Consider the following 20,499-nt stretch of genomic DNA (forward strand, 5'->3'; position numbering starts at 1 on the left):
ATATTGATGGAATCAGGACAATTTATTTAATGCGAAGTACTATATTTTCAAGATTTTTATACTTAAACGTTTCATAAACATTCTTTCAACTCTCACATTTACCAATAACATTTTCCTGTTAATTAACATATTAATTTAGAAAAAGCTTTTATAAAATGGCTTATTAATTTCAATTATTAAATTTTTAATTAAAGGTAACACAAGACACCAAATACTCCATGTATTTTTATAATAGTTTCTTAGGAATGAAAAAATAGTTGTAAATAAATAAAAATTATTAACAGAATGATTTGATTGAAAGCTTTTTAGTTGATATTCTAAGAAGCAGTTTTGATGGAATCAGGACAATTTATTTAATGTGAGGTACATATGTTTTCAAGATTTTTATACTTAAACGTTTCATAAACATTCATTTAACTTTCACCATCACCAATAACTTAGAGATAAACTAATTTCAACTACGATTAATTATTGCCAACACGTTTGCTAGTCAATTTCAAGTAGTTTTAGAAAAGTATTATAAGTTATGTTTAAACGAGCTAGTTTAAAATACAGGCAATTTACAAGCATGTATTTGATCATTTACGAATGTTAATTGAGGTAACTGGAACTTTCTTGTTAATTTAGAAAGAACTTTTGAAATATTACTTGTTAAATGAAGAAGAAAATTAGTTCAAATAATAAATTAAAGGTAACCCAAAATAAATATAACAAAGAGGCTCGTAATAGAATTAGTAATAAAAAAGGTTCCATGTATCTTTGTAATACTTTCTGAGAAACAAAGAGCTGGTATTAAAGTAAAGTAATAAAAGCTATTAAGGGAATGGTTTATTAGAAAGCTTTTTATTTAACCTTCTTAGAACCAATTCACATGGAATTTACTATATATTTCATACTTTTCCTCACTTTTTATTCTAAAACGTTTAATAAACGTTCACCATATTTTGATTCCCGTTTGGTACCAAAAAATGACTAGTAACTCTTGGGGAACCAAAGTGCATCCACAGAACATAACGAGATAATAATGAATACCAATTTAAAACGAATTGGAACCAGTTGCATACTGTTATTACAGAGCACCGAGTCCGGTTGTTTTCAGAAACGTTCATACTTTTTCATAAATTACCATCACGCACATCACCCAGAGTAAAACCTAACAATTTGATTGTTTCCACAGAAACGCTTTCGTTTTCTCCGTACGTCGGAGTTGGTGTGTGGGCGCAATCGAGTTCTGAAACGATTTTCTCGTATTGTATGTAATTGCCGTGGTCGGTACGGTGGGCTTTTGAAATTGTTTCGAAAAACCTCCCGCTCCGATTCGTATGCAAAGCGATCTGGAAATTACGACCTTAATGATGCTGCGCCATAACCTACGCAACTCTTCAGACGCACACCACTTATGTTGTGTGTGAGTCACGGTGTGGCCAAACGAAAAAATCGTACGTGAAGTTCAGTTGGAAACAATATGCTGTAAACTTTTTAATAGGCAATAAAACCCCACCTATGAGTATAGGTCGTAATGACAACCGTTAAATGGTGCTCTTATTACGGAGGCATTTAATATTTAAATCAGTTGCGCCGCCGCCAATATCTGCAATTCATCGACGAAAACAATGAACGCAATTTTTTGCGTGATTGATACTATTAATTGCGTTCGGACGGGTCGACAAATTGACCTCGATATAAATGAGCGTGTTGTATTTATATTTAACTGGCACTGTGACATTACCCAGTAATTATTTGCAAGCTTCTCGACGTTTAGTGGCGTAGAGAGTGTCTCTAGTATGCGTAACACGACAATATTTCATACATGAATAACACGATTGTCAACGCTTTATGTGTCTTAATTCGATGTACTTAAGTAAAATGCACATATAGTTGGAAGTCGCTTTATGGCGGAGTGTTTGCACAGTCGGAGAGCCGTGTTACGAAGTGAGAATATGGCTCAGGAGCTTTGTGTCACTAACGTTTATTCCAGATGATAACGGATTATGTAAAGATCAGTGTGAAAGCGACTGAATTGAATGTACCACTTATACCAACCAACCAGGAATACTTCTTTTATTATGAGTCGTATAGTTTGGTTGTTAAAAGCAGAAATAACTATGTTAAAACTGTTCATCATGGACAGATTTTTATATTTTTGCTGATAAATAAAATAAATGTTTCTCTTATACCTTAAAGCTCTTTAATTTGAGCAAAATAATGGTATTGAATTTACAAAAATCAATAATTAACAAGATAGAAATCAGTATTTGATAATTAACCAGTATTTATCATAATTATTGGATTTTTTAGAACCTTGTATAAATTACTAATCTTTTCTGTTTCAGTACCAGAATATAAAAATAGACTGATTATAACTTGTAATAAAGAAAATTGAAGAATCATTTGAGTTAATTTTATTTAACACCTCCAAGATCTTTAATTTGTATAAAATAATGTTATCGAATTTACAAAAATCATTTATTATCTAGATATAAATTAGTTTTTGATAGTTATCCAATATTTATCTTAACTATTGGACTTTTTGGAACTCTGTATAAATCATTAATCTTTTAAGTTCCAATATCAGAATACAAAAATAGACTGATTATAACTTGTAATAAAGAAAATTGAAGAATCATTTGAGTTAATTTTATTTAACAACTTCAAGATCTTCAATTTGAACAAAATAATGTTATCGAATTTACAAAAATCATTTATTATCTAGATATAAATTAGTTTTTGAGTTATCCAATATTTATCTTAACTATTGGACTTTTTGAAACTCTGTACGAATCAGTAATCTTCTAAGTTCCAATATCAGAATACAAAAATAGACTGATTATAACTTGTAATAAAGAAAATTGAAGAACCATTTGAGTTAATTTTTATTTTACACCGTCAAGATCTTTAATTTGAACAAAATAATATTATTGAATTTAAAAAAATCGTTAATTATCTCGATATAAATTAGTTTTTGATAGTTATCCAATATTTATCTTAACTATTGGATTTTTTAAAACTCTGTACAAATCATTAATCTTCTAAGTTCCAATATCAGAATACAAAAATAGACTGATTATAACTTGTAATAAAGAAAATTGAAGAACCATTTGAGTTATTATTTATTTTACACCTTCAAGATCATTAATTTGAACAAAATAATCTTATTGAATTTACAAAAATCGTTAATTATCTCGATATAAATTAGTTTTTGATAGTTATCCAATATTTATCTTAACTATTGAATTTTTTGGAACTCAGTACAAATCATTAATCTTCTAAGTTACAATATCAGAAATTCAAAAATAGACTGATTATAACTTGTAATAAAAAAAATTGAAGAACCATTTGAGTTAATATTTATTTTTTCAAGATCTTTAATTTGAACAAAATAATATTATTGAATTTACAAAAATCGTTAATTATCTCGATATAAATTAGTTTTTGATAGTTATCCAATATTTATCTTAACTATTAGATTTTTTGGAACTCTGTACAAATCATTAATCTTCTAAATTACAATATCAGAAATTCAAAAATAGACTGATTATAACTTGTAATAAAGAAAATTGAAGAACCATTTGAGTTAATATTTATTTTACACCTTCAAGATCTTTAATTTGAACAAAATAATATTATTGAATTTACAAAAATCGTTAATTATCTCGATATAAATTGGTTTTTGACAGTTATCCAATATTTATTTTAACTATTGGATTTTTTGGAACTCTGTACAAATCATTAATCTTCTAAATTTCAATATCAGAATACAAAAATAGACTGATTATAACTTGTAATAAAGAAAATTGAAGAACCATTTGAGTTAATATTTATTTTACACCTTCAAGATCTTTAATTTGAACAAAATAATATTATTGAATTTACAAAAATCGTTAATTATCTCGATATAAATTGGTTTTTGACAGTTATCCAATATTTATTTTAACTATTGGATTTTTTGGAACTCTGTACAAATCATTAATCTTCTAAATTTCAATATCAGAATACAAAAATAGACTGATTATAACATGTAATAAAGAAAATTGAAGAACCATTTGAGTTATTATTTATTTTACACCTTCAAGATCATTAATTTGAACAAAATAATATTATTGAATTTACAAAAATCGTTAATTATCTCGATATAAATTAGTTTTTGACAGTTATCCAATATTTATTTTAACTATTGAATTTTTTGAAACTGTGTACAAATCATTAATCTTCTAAGTTCCAATATCAGAATACAAAAATAGACTGATTATAACATGTAATAAAGAAAATTAAAGAACCATTTGAGTTATTATTTATTTTACACCTTCAAGATCTTTAATTTGAACAAAATAATATTATTGAATTTACAAAAGTCGTTAATTATCTCGATATAAATTAGTTTTTGATAGTTATCCAATATTTATCTTAACTATTGGATTTTTTGGAACTCTGTACAAATCATTAATCTTCTAAATTACAATATCAGAAATTCAAAAATAGACTGATTATAACTTGTAATAAAGAAAATTGAAGAACCATTTGAGTTAATATTTATTTTACACCTTCAAGATCTTTAATTTGAACAAAATAATATTATTGAATTTACAAAAATCGTTAATTATCTCGATATAAATTGGTTTTTGACAGTTATCCAATATTTATTTTAACTATTGGATTTTTTGGAACTCTGTACAAATCATTAATCTTCTAAATTTCAATATCAGAATACAAAAATAGACTGATTATAACTTGTAATAAAGAAAATTGAAGAAGCATTTGAGTTAATATTTATTTTACACCTACCAACAAAATAATATTATTGAATTTACAAAAATCATTAATTATCTCGATATAAATTAGTTTTTGATAGTTATCCAATATTTATTTTAATTTTTGAATTTTTTGGAACAAATCAAATTCAGTTCTAATATTATAATATAAAAATTGACTAATTATAACTTGTAATAAAGAAAATTTAAGTATTATTTAAGTTATTTTTTATCTTCTGCCTTCATGGTCTTTAAACGAAAAACACTGTACAAATCACTAATCTTCTATGTCAATATTTTCCATATGACTTTAAATTGAACAAGATAATAATATTGAAGTAACAAGTATAGATAATTATCTATCTTGCACCACAATCTTCCATGCTCCAATACCACAATACAAAGATGACACTTTTAAACGATTTTCCTTCAAAAAAAATTTAACCCAGATGTTAAACTACGAACAATTTAAATATCCAGACATGAAGCAACTTAATGGCATTCAACAAATTCCGTTTTTGCCCACTTTTTACATGAATGCCGCCATTCTACGACCCATACCACTTAACTTTCGTCTCGACTAATACCGCTGACCCAAATCGTACCACAATTGAAAAAATATCTCGGTAAGTAATTAAGCGCGTAATTACCGATGTGACTTTTACGAGTGGTACGTGTCCGAATCGGCCGCAAGAACAATCACTTTCCGCAACAACGCACGGCGGTCACTTAAAATATAACGAATAGATCTTTGTTTTTGGTCGCAAACGGAGTTATGGTCATTCCGCCGGGCAGTACCTTGTATAGAAAACTTAATGGCCGTGAACGCCGTGTCGGTGCGGTCCAGCTGGTCTTCGCATCCTTCGCCGAGTATTTATTTCATCCCCCGTGGTCCGATTACCATTGTGCGTGGACGTGCATTGTTCAACGTCCGCCTCGTCGGCGCAACATTACAAAGTCACAGGGTCGTGTTACCACTCTTTGTTATAGTACCAGGTAGAGGGGTGTCTTTGTAAGACCGTAATTTGTCCAGGAACTGTAGAATTACGTCTGATTTGAGGCGAACTGAACGGTTTAATGATAGACCAACGCATGATCGGAGATCCTCGTCCATTTCCTCATGGAACACGGAAACGAGTCGGGGGAATTTCTGGCTCCGGTCGCAGAATCACGATCTGGGAAATTGCCGACGATCGTCTTCCGTGAAGGGAACATCTGATGCGCGACCAAAGAAAAACGATTCGGAACCGTTGCTTTACGCACGACCGTCCCCCGATGCCATTGTCTTTCGACGTACCATCAAGGATGTGCACCTTCCATTGTCGTATCACCTTGACAACGAAACACGTTCGTAACGGTTCGGAGGACGTTGTAAAAAATGGATTTATCGGTGAGTTGATGCACATGAATCAGCTAGTGCAAACATCATAGTTTTATTGGTAACTGGTTAGGAATTTGTGCCCTGTAAACAATTTGGAATGTTGTTGGGATTACGAAAATCATCGAGGCAGCGTGGAGGTCCAAATTCACGTCCATAAAGTACCGAGGAGCTTTTTCTGAATTCTAATTGCAGCGAACGAGATAAATTAACATTGGAGATACGCCAGGTAATAAGGCAAGGAAACATTATTGTGGCACAAAACAAAAACGCATAATTATTACATCTGCCGGTACTACTTGCAACACGACATGTGCTAAAACTGTAATAGACCAAGTACAATGATATTAAAACGAATATTTCTCACATCATTTGAAGCAATTAATTATAAAAACCTCCACAGCTAAGGACTTGTCTGCCTACATAAACACGTACAAGATCATTGCACTTTCTGTAGATGGAACGATTCACAGTGGTTTAACATAAACATCAGGATGACGAACCGTTTAGGGATTTCGCGATAAAATTGTAAAACGGGTTCGACAACAACTATCCACCAACTCACATAAAATTTTGCTAACCCACGAAATGGCCGAAGACAAAGTTGCTCACTCAAATGCGTCAAAAACGTTTTTATTGCTCACTAAACCCATCAAGTTTAATTTGGACGGATAAACTTTTATTACCGATGCTGAAAGATGCTTTTATGAAGGACATGTCACTGATTTATTGGGGCAACTTGAATAAATTTCGGTTTGTTTATGAGAGGGAACACAGACTGGCGTTCCTGTTCCAAAATACAATGAAGGCGGACTCGTTTAATAGTTTTTGAACAGTGAGCCAAGAGAAAAGTGTTTGTCGGGAAAATTTATGTAGCAACCGTTGTCTTAAACATTTAGGTGTAGCTGGAACTATAAAAGCGTTCACTCGATAGGTTCTAAGAAATCAAAACACCTTGATGATTACTCATGCTTACATAATGATATAATGCTGCACTTCCCCGGTTATAAACGTCTTCTACTGTTTCTCCGACTATTTACAAACAACTCAACAACTCTGGGATCATCACCGTCCTGGGAATATTCGTCGAACGTAATGTTTTATTATTCAACTTCAGCTCAGCACCATTCCAGCGCAAAACAAGTCAGACACGGCAATTAAAAACTCAGTTACTCACCACCAAACCAGCACGTCGTCTGTCCAAAATTGGGCCTGATGAAGGTGCTGTCTTCGTCCCGCGGAACCAAATCCAGCACCACCGCCGTAAACGTAATCACGAACGGCACGCCCCAGGCGTAGAGATGATAGAGCCTCAGCCGCAGACGCTCCTGGCTCTTCTCCGTGCTTTGCGGTCTCAAGTCCCTGCGAAAGAAAATAGCGGATTGTTATTTATAGAAATAAAAGTCGAAGTCATCAACGTGCACCCATAAAGTAGTAACGAAGCAAATCTTTATAATGATGCGGCCGTTGCGGAGCAAAAGGATGCATAAAACGTTTAATTTCCACGTAAATATAGCCATAATTTGGCACGGGAATAGGAAATCCGCGTTCCCGGCCTGGAAGTTAACGACCCCGCTGCCGTGTGCATTCCGTCTGCGAAAACGGACCGATTGTGCTTTATTGGTGGCGACTTGGCAGCCGTTCAAAGTCACGCCCGAAGGATGGTGTCGCAATCGGTAACCCGGAAGAATTGCCGAAAAACGGTGCAGCGTGGGGCCGTAAACTTTGAAACGGATTGAGACGTAAAGCCGAAGAGACGTTGGTATTTTTGTGGCGTCCAATATATTACGGTCGGTTTATTTTTAAAGGTTTGATGGTCACTTAAAGACGTACATAAATCATAAAGCTGGAGTTGGCCTCACTATTTTTTGTGTCGCATCCAATGTAACAGTAAAACCCGTTAATTATCCCGGATGCAATATAGCCGAGGAGGGCCGTAAACCCCAGAAAAAGGATATCGAATCGACGCACCAGGCTCGGTAAAATTTAATGACTACATCCCATATTAAGACAGACCGGTCCCTTCATGGAAATTCCACAGCATCTCAAGCCCAGATGCACCGTACTTCCCCTGCATTGAGCGTGAAGTCGGGGTTATTATTGAATGCCACGAAATTCTTTCATCTGGCCTCGATCAACAACCAGTGGGTATATTGTACCTCATTTTTCTCATTATTATTGGCTCGTTGACAGAGGGAGGCTGTGTGCTGAACATAAATAATGAGTTGGTCGACTGCTCCCTTGTTTGATGTTGTTTTACTCGTGGTAAGCTACGTGATGAATGCTGCATAAAGACTTGTTCTTAATTGTTTTATAATACGAAAATAATAAACGATTTTATCGGCTATCTAATTGAACCGATAAATTAACAATGCTGTTATAATACGTCGGTCTTAGTACTTCGCAAATATTTGTAATTTGAATATGAAACTGTTTGTTTATTATTGCATCAAGTCGTAACAATATTATTAGAAAGTAACGGTACAATCGATATTAATCTTGTGACTAATAGTAAAAATTTATTTTGCCCAATATTTGTTCATTGTTGACTTAATTATTACACACATATAAATTACTATATTTTTAGTTTTTGTAATACGAATTTTCGTTTGTTTAATTGAATTATTCGAATATCCATTTATATCCAAATATTTCAATGAATTTAAAGTTTATCTTAACTTAATTCGTTTAAATAAATGTATATTCAAATATTTAAATATATGTTAAAGATACTAAATCATTTTACATGTTCCACCTAATTTAATCGAAAGGTTTTTTAATATTCAATTTAATTATGCTAAAATGTAGATGGTGTTTTGAATAAAATAACATTTGTTATAATTTTACTAATACTAATAATGGGTACTAATAATGGCTCCTTATGGGATCATCCTTGGTTACTGTGTATGCCAAAAATTTCAGCATCAAAATTGGTGGCTTTACAGACATTTTAATTAGTTACTTTGTCATTTTTGGATAAAAATTAATAACTAAAAAACTATTTATATATCAATCATATCAATTATCTTAATATTTAGAAAATATTTGAATAATCTCAAAAAATTCTTACTTGGTAAAGTTGGTATACTCAAATTTTGGCAGAAGAAATTTTGAAGTTGTGTCTTTCATATTTTGTGGAATCTGTACATTTTTTTCATTTACACTTTAATTGTTTAATTCTAATTCTTTTGGAATTTCAATTCATAAAAAAGAATAATTTTTTAATATATATTATTTACTGTATCAAGTATCTTAGTATTTTGACATAAAAAATTGTTAAAACAAATATTTGAATAAATGATGAAGAAACTCAAAAATTTTTACTTTATCACCTTAAATCTAGAAGATTACCAATCAGTTCTTGGCAGAAGAATTTTTGGAACAGTGTCTTTCATATTTTGTGGAATCTGTAAATTTTTTTCATTGTCAATTTAATTGTTTAATTATGATTCTTTTGGAATTTCAATTCATAGAAAAGAATAATTTTTAAATATATTAATTACTGTATCAATTATCTTAGTATTTTGACATAAAAAAATTGTTAAAAAAAATATTTGAATAAATGATGAAGAAACTCAAAAAATTTTTACTTTATCACCTTAAATCTAGAAGATTACCAATCAGTTCTTGGCAGAAGAATTTTTCAAACAGTGTCTTTCATATTTTGTGGAATCTGTACATTTTTTTCATTTTCAATTTAATTATTTAATTATGATTCTTTTGGAATTTCAATTCATAGAAAAGAATAATTTTTAAATATATTAATTACTGTATCAATTATCTTAGTATTTTGACATAAAAAAATTGTTAAAAAAAATATTTGAATAAATGATGAAGAAACTCAAAAAATTTTTACTTTATCACCTTAAATCTAGAAAATTACCACCAATCAGTTTTTGGCAGAAGAATTTTTGAAATAGTGCCTTTCATATTTCACATAATGTACAGATTATTTTCATTTACAATTTAATTGTTTAATTATAATTCTTTTGGAATTTCAATTTATAAAAAAAAAATAATTTTTAAATATATTAATTACTGTATCAAGTATCTTTGACAATAAAAAATTATTAAAACAAATATTTGAATAAATATTGAAGAAACAGAAAATTTTTACTTTTTCAACTTAAATCTTTAAATGATTAATTTAAAATTATTAAAAGGTTCCAAAATAAAATCTTACTTATTGAGTAATTTGATTATTAACAAATTTTTTAATATCAGAATAAGTATTATAAATGACAATGTAGTTAAGAAAAAGTACTCAAGAAATTATTTTTTGTATTCATTTGGCCTGGCGAAGTACTTTTAAGTAGAAGTTATATATATTATAATTAATAGCCATTAATAAGTGGCTGGACCTTTTTATTTGATACATTATAACAGCAAGTACATTATAAGTGAGATTTACTGTTTCTCGTTTCCTCCAGAAGCCTTTTGAAACCATTCAGCAGTTAATTCTTTCGCACCTCTTCAGGCGAACAAAACATTTCATAAAACCCATGCGGTTTCCGTTTGATCATCGAACCCCGTCCAGATTCCACAATCTTCAATCGTGTCGTCGGCCGTGTCACACAACAAACCCGCGTCCGCTTTGATGCTTTCGGCGTTTCGCCTCCGTATCGCGACATTGTATCGCCGCTTACCCCGTGTGCCTGAAAGGGGCCCTTTTCAGCGGCGAGCCTTCAAATGAATGCGCCCAGACTTGCCACCAGCTACTGTTCGAGCACGTCTAATCTGATTAATGCACTCGCGTTCGGTGCCTTCAGATGTGCACCACTGATTGTTTCAGTCGTTTGTTAGGTTGAAAAGGTCGCACAGGAATGTTTAGACACGGTTTCAGGATTTATGCGCAGCCATTCAGCCGACTGTCGCTCGCTGCAAGCCAAAAGAATGACTGTGAACCATTAATATTACTATATTACGTGCCCCTTTTGTCTTTATTGTCGAGGCACGCACTCATCTGGCGTGAGACGGTTCAGAAGTGGCTCCTTAAGATTCTACATCCTCCTTGTTGTTTATAAACCCCCCTAGTAAAACATTTAATCCTTTAAGCACCGTCAGTGAAATAAGGCTTCGCAGAAAAAATATAAACTTGATACTCGCTAATTGGCATATTAAAATGCAATACCTCGTCGACGAACTAGACGTCTTGCATGCTGATACGTGCACTTCCAGCAATCTCAGGTCCATCTCGGCGAGATTTAATTAACCGTGTATAAATGTTAAGAAGGTGAGTCACAGCTAATTAATAAAGTAATAAGTCGTTAACCTTAATTTTAACGAGTTGAATGCACATCAATTGTGAATTAGGTCATTTTCAAACAAATACTACGTGATTGATTTACTACATTGGTGTACAGAATCTAAAGAATCTAAAGAATCTAAGGAATCTAAGGAATCTAAGGAATCTAAGGAATTTGAGGAATCTAAAGAAACTAAAAAACTAAAGAATCTAAAGAATCTAAAGAATCTAAAGAATCTAAAGAATCTAAAGAATCTAAAGAATCTAAAGAATCTAATGAATCTAAAGAATCTAAAGAATCTAAAGAATCTAAAGAATCTAAAGAATCTAAAGAATCTAAAGAATCTAAAGAATCTAAAGAATCTAAAGAATCTAAAGAATCTAAAGAATCTAAAGAATCTAAAGAATCTAAATAATCTAAAGAATCTAAAGAATCTAAAGAATCTAATGTATCTAAAAAATCTGAAGAATCTAAAGAATCTAATGAATCTAAAGAATCTAAAGGATCTAAGGAATCTAAAGAATCTAAAAAATCTAAAAAATCTAAAGAATCTAAAGAATCTAAAGAATCTAAAGAATCTAAAGAATCTAAAGAATCTAAAGAATCTAAAGAATCTAAAGAACCTAAAGAATCTAAAAAATCTAAAGAATCTAAAGAATCTAAAGAATCTAAAGAATCTAAAGAATCTAAAGAATCTAAAAAATCTAAAGAATCTCAATAATATAAAAAATCTGATGAATCTAAAGAATCTAAACTGTCTATAGAATCTAAAGAATCTAAAAAATCTAAAGAACCTAAAGAATCTAAAGAATCTAAAGAATCTAAAGAATCTAAAGAATCTAAAGAATCTAAAGAATCTAAAGAATCTAAAGAATCTAAAGAATCTAAAGAATCTAAAGAATATAAAGAATCTAAAGAATCTAAAGAATCTAAAGAATCTAAAGAATCTAAAGAATCTAAAGAATCTAAAGAATCTAAAGAATCTAAAGAATCTAAAGAATCTAAAGAATCTAAAGAATCTAAAGAATCTAAAGAATCTAAAGAATCTAAAGAATCTAATGAATCTAAAGAATCTAAAGAATCTAAAGAATCTAAAGAATCTAAAGAATCTAAAGAATCTAAAGAATCTAAATAATCTAAAGAATCTAAAGAATCTAAAGAATCTAAAGAATCTAAAAAATCTGAAGAATCTAAAGAATCTGAATAATATAAAAAATTTAAAAAATTTGATGAATCTAAAGAATCTAAACTGTCTATAGAATCTAAAGAATCTAAAAAATCTAAAGAATCTAATGATTCTAAATAACCTAAATAATTTAAAGAATCTGAAGAATGTAAATTATCTAAAGAATCTAAATATCTAAAGAGTCTAAAGAATTTAAAGAATTTAAAAAATCTGAAGCATCTAAAGAATCAGTAATATTTTGCAACATCAGTACGAATGAATAGATAGATAAAGCGGAGGTTACTAACCCCTAACCCCCCAACGTTATGAGACACTGATCTATTTAGTTTCTTTCATCAGTCCCACCCCTAGCTTTGATGTTCAACTCGATGGGGGTGTGATTCAGTTTTTTATATACGACAAAGTGAATGGTTGATTTACACTTAAGCTCAATTTGGGGGTTCCCGTTCCCCAAATTGATAGATTACAGGCCAGCAATTCCCATTATGAGCAGGGGGAAGACACAAACGTTCAAAAGCAGGAAAACGCCGTGATTTACTGGATAAACGAGGCTTGTACATAAATGCGACATAAATAAGTTTACACGGCATTCCAAGCCGTAGCACCGTGGTGCTAGTGAAGAAGAAGTGTTTGTGTTGTCGATGTAGTTGAAGGATTTTAAAATCAAACTATTGTGATTTATTGTATTCGTTGATGGACAAAAATTAGTGTAAGCTAGAGTCAAATTTCGTCGGCTTGTACCACGATTTGTCGACGACTTTGACCCATTTAAGTCGGAGATTAATGGCAAAAGATTCGTATCGTATTTATAGAATGTTCTTTTTAAACTGAAACGATATAAATGTATCAACATCGTCCAGTGATAAAACGGGCGTTTGTTGAAAACCGCCTCGACTGTCCAAATGGTAAACAGCCACACTCTTACTGGTACAAGGTTTATAATAAGCAATTATGTTATTAATATGTCGTTTTATTTGCTGCACATATAAAACAGCCCGGAGTTGTAAGTCGCTGTTTGTGCTGAAGTTGTTGATCCTAGCTTTGGCCAACGTCTAACGCCCCAAAGCGTACATCATAACAGCATTAAAACATAATTACAACGCAGCATCAACACAAAAGCGGCACCACAATACACCATTTTCACCGTGATCACAGAAAATCCCCGTCTCTTCGGGCGCAGCAACGATTATGCATGCGGCCAATCATCATTAGAACGCATAACACTCGTGTAAACTTCTGCATACATTACGTCGTCGAGCGTGCGGCATCTTTTAATAAATATTACCCAACGCAGAACCACCTGAGTGACTATTTTTAACGTAATTACACCGGTAGAATGTGTCTGGTCGGCGTTTCCAAGATGCGTATCTCTCCGGCGACCTTGGACGAGATGGAACATTCGGGCTTCACTTTCTCTGGACGCGGATGCGGCACGCTCATTTCGGCTTATTTATTTACGGGTCCGGGTTGCACAATGCACGACGCTTTCTTGCCACGGAATCCGTGTCCGTGTCGGAGGCGAGGCGTTTTTTTACACGCATCCACGCTCACCAACTTTTCGGTTTCGAAAGTGCATTTTGTGGAGGCAGTCAAATTTATAAAAAATGATAACTTCAATATTCAGATATTCGAACAATAATATTCATTCATTAATATTAATATTCGAATAATTTAGATAGATTTAGAATTTAAAACGAATAAATACTCCAATCCTTCATTTTATGTATAAAAAACTGTAATTGTAAATTATAAATTGTTCCATATTTTATAACAAAAAAAAAAATAATTGTTTAAATGTATTCATTCATTTAAATTTAATAATGGAATAATAATATCCAATTTAATGAACAAATAAATGTTTTAAATAAACAAAAAATAACAATTTAAAATTAATAATAATATTCATTCATTAATATTAACATTCGAAATATTCGGTATTCAATTAAATGAACGAATAAATATTCCAACCCTTCGTCTTATATATAAATATTGTAATTGTAAAATAAATACTGATGTTTATTGTTATTTTTTTAAACAAAATAATAATAAGTGACGATAATTCTATAAATATCGTTTAAATATATATTCAAAGTTCAAGTTAATAAATGAATAAATATTTTAAGTTTTTTATTAATTTAAACAATTATTTAATATATTTAAATATTTTTCAAAAAATCAGGATAATTAAATATATATTAATTGAGTTTCAATTAATTAAATAGAGTATTTAAATACTTTGAAATATGTGAATATTTGCCATTTAAATATATATTGAAATAATAAGTATAATTAAATGAAAGAATAAATATTTTATCTGTTTGATTATTAAAAACTAAATTTCACAATTTTAAAAATAGAGATGTATTTATATTTTTTAAAATAAATAATTTAATTAATAAAGAAAACATTAATTAATTTAAATAAATATTCAAATTATATCCAATTTAAGGTATTTTTTATTAAATTTAGAATAAATAAATATTTATATTAATTTAATTTCAAATAAAATAAATTAAGTTCAGTAATTTCTTAATACTAAATAATAATTTAAGATAAGCATTTAAATTTTTTGAAATATGTGAATATTTGTCATTTAAATAGATATTCTAAAGTAAAATTAATTGAAAGAAAAATTTGAAGAATGTCTGAATATACGAATAATTGAATAAATAACATACTTTGTTTTGAATGTTTATAATCATTCAAGATTTATGTAAAGAATGTTTTAATATTTTTAATAATCATTAAAATATTTAAATTTTCGTTCATTTAAATTAATTTTCATTTAAATTAAATAAATATTTATTAATTTAATTTTAAATAAATTAAATTAAATAACAGTTTATAACTGTAATTTTTAATACTATATATAATTTAAGATAAACATACATGTTTTGAAATATTTTAGTTTTTGTCATTTACATAAATATTAGAATATTCTAAATTAGTATTCAAAGAATGAAAGAATAAATGAGTTTTAAAATGTATAGAAATAATTATTCTAAAATTAAAACATAAATACCAATAAACAAATAATTTATTTTAATGTAATAATAAAAATAAACTAGATCTATTTATAATTAGGCATTATAAAAAAAGTTAAAATTTGTAGAAATAAAATTAAAACATATTCACTAATTCACTAACACCAATAATAATTATTATTTTGAAATTAAAAATTACTATTTTGAATCTAAAATTCTTTAATATTCAAATTTTTACTTGAAATTTATAAACAACAACAGAAACAATAAATTAATACATTTTTTTTTAATAGAAGAATTTTTTGTTCGTAAACTACAGAAAAAAAGTTTTAATGTTTATTTTCAAAAAAATATTTTTAAAATAAAATATAAATTTAAATAAAAATAACAAATGTTAATTAAAAATTTATTGTAATAGGAAAGTAAAATTTAAATAGATTTATTTAACTGTTTTAGTGATTTATTTGTCATCATGTCCTTAATTTTTAAAATTAAGTTGTATTTGTTGTAATTTTTAAAATAAACAATTAAATATTTATAACAAAGAAATACAGATTTTTATAACCATTGTTTATAATTATATTCTAGAATCAGAAAAAAGCTAAAATGTTTGGACATGAAAATAAAACGCTTTTATTATTATTACAAAAATTATTTTTGGTATTTTTTAAGACGAATCAGGAAAAGGGTGTAAAAATTGTTTAAATATCTTAGTTGGAAACTTTGCTTACACTTTTTCTACGTACTATCTGGAAACTTCTGTTTTCGTTTTATCTACGTTAAATCAAGATGTTGAAATAGTAAGTAGCATTAAGTTAAAAATTTATCACAACTAACAAAACTAAGAAAAGTATGTTCAAGATAAAACCTGAGGTAGCCTACATTGAATCACTTATCTAAATTGGAAGGCGCTTAGTACACACATACACACACAAGGCTAATGACTTCCCTAAAAGATTACTCTTTATCATTTTTACTATTTCTTTCTCTTTAAAAAACGAATCTGTGTCAATTTATGTTGATATAACCGCATGACTAACCGGTCACCCGGTACTTTGACGCCTTTTGATCAGATGAATGGTTCAACGAATTAAAACTCACCTCTTTATCAATTTTTTAACATTTATTGTTTAAAAAACGAATCTGTGTCAATTTATGTTGACATAACCCACGACAAACTGGTCATCCGATAGTTTGACGCCTTTTTTGATTTGCGGACAATGAATTAAAACTTGCTCATTACCATGTGACTATAAATATTCTCCCTGCTCTTCCCCGTCCGTCGTACGTGACACGAGCGAGGAGAACTTTTTGCGGCCGATTTCCAACAACAAATAACACCATTCAGGGGCTACGCCAAGCGTGATATTTTAATCCGATGCCACCACACACGTGTGTGGTGTGCGCATTTTTGCCCGGGAAAGTGTCCTAATCGTCCGTCACTATTAAAACGCTTAATTCCTGCCAGGCGACATTCTCGCATTCGCCGACCGGCTCCCTCATCAATTATTTATAATCCCGCTTCTGTCGTGTCGACGGTGTCTTCCCGGTCGTCGATAATTGTGATTATTTTTTTTTCGAGGAACGGTCTCATCGGGCAACACTAATTTTATTGTGCTTGACCGTAATGAAAGTCGTAACTAGTTTTTTTTCCCCCCGTGGTTGTTGTCAGAAGTACCATTGTCCGATTGCGGCATCTTGCGCCGTACAAATCTCATTTCATGCCTCTCAAAAAAGATAATGGCCTGGGGGTAATCAGCGTTGCGTGCCATACCGAAACGCCGCAATTTTTTATGCCCGGCTTTACAATTTAATGCCTGTCGGCCGAGTGAATCGTAATAAAAGAGATGAGTGCGATGTATATTGTTATTGTGAAGTTAATTTGACAATAAACGTTATGCTATAGTGATTCATTTTTTCGAGTTTCTTAGAAACGTACGCCGTTTTTATTGGTACTTAAATGGATGAATTGGACGTTTGATTACCTTAAATTTACAACCGCAGAGAAATGGTTACGGGTCTGGCCAGATCATTTTTTTTATTATAGACGTTGTTTGGATAATTAAAAATTCCTGTTTACATCTGGGTCTTAAAATAGATGGGGGGATAAATATTTAGCAGAAAAAAACAGGATAATTAATAAGTATATTAAACAATTTTAGCCCAAACAGTAACTTCCTTAAATAATAACACTCGTAAATTGAGAACTGGTCCAGGATGTGCAAACATCTTAAAATTATGGACTTGTAAATAACAGAGTTTTAAAAAACCCAATAAATATTGGATAATTAACGAAATTTGATAATCAGCTATGAAAAATTGGTAATCCTACCTAGTTTAAAAAATTATCCATAAGAAAAAACAAGGAAAAGAGTTTCTATTTTATTAAAAAAGGATAACATCATCAGTAATGATTAACCTTTCCCAATTCTAATCAAATTTTAAACCAAATATATGGGATAATTTTTCTTTCAGTAGAAAAGATATGTCTGGAGAATCTGGATCTATCTACCTTCATCTAATTATCAATTAATAATAATCAAGGCATAAATATCACCATAATTATTAAGACAATTATCAATATTAATTCAGTATACAGAAATATTTGGTATTTTAATTTTTGTTTACTTCATATACTGTTTTAATGACTAATATGTTTTAAGTGATTTCAGTTTTTGGCGAAAAAGCTATGTCTGGAGGTTTTTCAGATAAATTTTCGAAGAATATTAATATTCTTAATCTATCTTCATCAACTATAAATTAATAATGATCAAGGCATAAATATCACTTAATTATTAAGACAATTACTAATAATAATTACACAAATTAACTTCGAGCTTTCAGAGTGATTAAAATTGTGGCCCAAAATATGTGGGATATAATTAATTTTGAAAATAATTCACAGTGAGATTCAGTAAACCAAAATATTTGTCTTTTTATTTTTGTTTACTTTATATACTTTTTTAATGATTAATATGTTTTAATTGATTTTAATTTTGGCGAAAAAAGCTATGCTTGAAGGTTTTTCATACGAATTTTCAAAGAATATTAATATTCTTAATCTATCTTGATCTAAATATAATTTAATAATAATTAAGGCATAAATATCACCATATATATAAAGACAATTACCAATAATAATTACACAAACCAATTTCGAGCTTTCCCAATGAATAAAATTGTGGCCCAAAATATGTGGGATAAAATTAATTTTGGAAATAATTGACAGTGTAATTCAGTATACAAAAATATTTGGAACAGTCTTTTAATTTTTGTTTCCTTTATATACTTTTTTTTATGACTAATATGTTTTAATTGATTTTAATTTTTGGGAAAAAGGTTTTCCGACGAATTTTCGATAATATTCTTGAGCTATCTTCATCTAACTATAAATTAATAATGTTCAAGGGATAAATATCACAATAATTATAAATTAATAATGTTCAAGACATAAATATCACAATAATTAGAAAGATAATTACCAATAATAATTACACAAACCAACTTCAAGCTTTCCCAATAATTAAAAGTACGGCCCAAAATATGTGGGATAAAATTAATTTTGAAAATAATTGACAATGTGATTCAGTATTGAATATGAAATGACCATAATTTTATAGATAAATATCAATAATAATTACACAAACCAACTTCGAACTTTCTCAATGATTAAAATTGTAGTCCGAAATATATGGGATAAAATTAATTTTGAAAATAATTAACGGTGTAATTTAGTATACAAAAATATTGGGTGCATTTTAATTAATTTAATTTTTTTTGTAGAAAAAATGTCTGGAGGTGCTTCAGACGAATTTTAGAGAAATATTAACTTTTGATTTATGCTGTTATAAGTCTCAATTGATAATCAACAAAACATAAGTATCACGATAATTACCAACATAATTACCAATAATAATTACACGAATCTCGATAAATGATAAAATAAATCTTATCTTGCTCCTTCTTCACCGTTATCTTCGACGGTTCCACGAACTTTAATGCCAATTATATGTGTGGGATTTTCACATATTTGTCAAGTGTCGTTTCACGCCGTAATTTTCTTTACCGTTCTGTCGTCCCTTGTGTCGTAAAATTTAACCGTCACATCCAGTTTTGAGTGATTTTACTAGCGGTTTATATTTAATAACACCGACACATCTGCAGTCTAAGTCTAACGGTAAGAACTTTAAGTCAGGTAAATAAACCATTCATGTTAGATGTATAATGTGTTTCCAAAAATCAGGTCCAAAGAATGAGTTGGTTGGATAGTTCTGAGAACTTAAGAAACGTACTTTAACGTCGTTTAATGATCCAGAATTGAATGGTTTATTTAACAATGAACCTTCATACAACTTCCGGTGAAACTGGAATCTATTAAAGAGCAGAGTGAAAATTGTCCCTTTTTTGATAAAACTTAATGATGACAAAAAAGCAGATGGATAAATAAAACGAAAGTCAGAAACCACAAAACAAAACGCAGAGAAAACTAAACGAAAGTCGCGGTGAACACGGAGCATTTACAACCAGCCAAACCAAACAACGTTTTTATGCACTTCCAGATCGTTAAAGTGGAACAAGTAAAAAACAAAACTTCGTGGCGTCGCCACCGATTTAACGTCAATTCCCATGAAACCATCAAAGAACGTTCCCGGCACCATAATCGTTGAAATCTCCGATTTTACGATAACCGTCGACATTTTCGGCTGGCCATGCCCGTCTCCGAGTGCAGTTGGTGGTCGAGTCATTAACTTTTATGCTAATGATCGTTATTTATATCGGAAATTATAGATATCCTGGCCGCGAGATCCCCCAATAAATAATGCTAATTGCCAAGCGAGTCACTCTAAGTATCGGCCGATTATTTATGGCAGGTGCACATCGATTTACCACAATTACCGCTTGTAACCTTAACGTTCAGATCTCCAGATAAATAAATCTCGCAGCGTCGCTCTACCTG

At 30.0% G+C, this 20,499-nt stretch overlaps 1 protein-coding gene across 1 annotated transcript in view; it reads right to left on the bottom strand.

The window, feature by feature from the left end:
* Window positions 1-20,499, bottom strand: part of LOC109601719 (probable G-protein coupled receptor Mth-like 1) — a 68,993-nt gene that overhangs the window by 3,423 nt on the left and 45,071 nt on the right. The window contains exon 4 of the mRNA XM_020017990.2: window positions 7,304-7,488. Coding sequence (XP_019873549.2) covers window positions 7,304-7,488 — 185 coding nt within the window. The remainder of the gene's footprint in view (window positions 1-7,303; window positions 7,489-20,499) is intronic.

The sequence above is a fragment of the Aethina tumida genome, chromosome 5 (assembly GCF_024364675.1).
Source record: "Aethina tumida isolate Nest 87 chromosome 5, icAetTumi1.1, whole genome shotgun sequence".
NCBI classification, from domain to species: Eukaryota; Metazoa; Arthropoda; class Insecta; order Coleoptera; family Nitidulidae; genus Aethina; species Aethina tumida.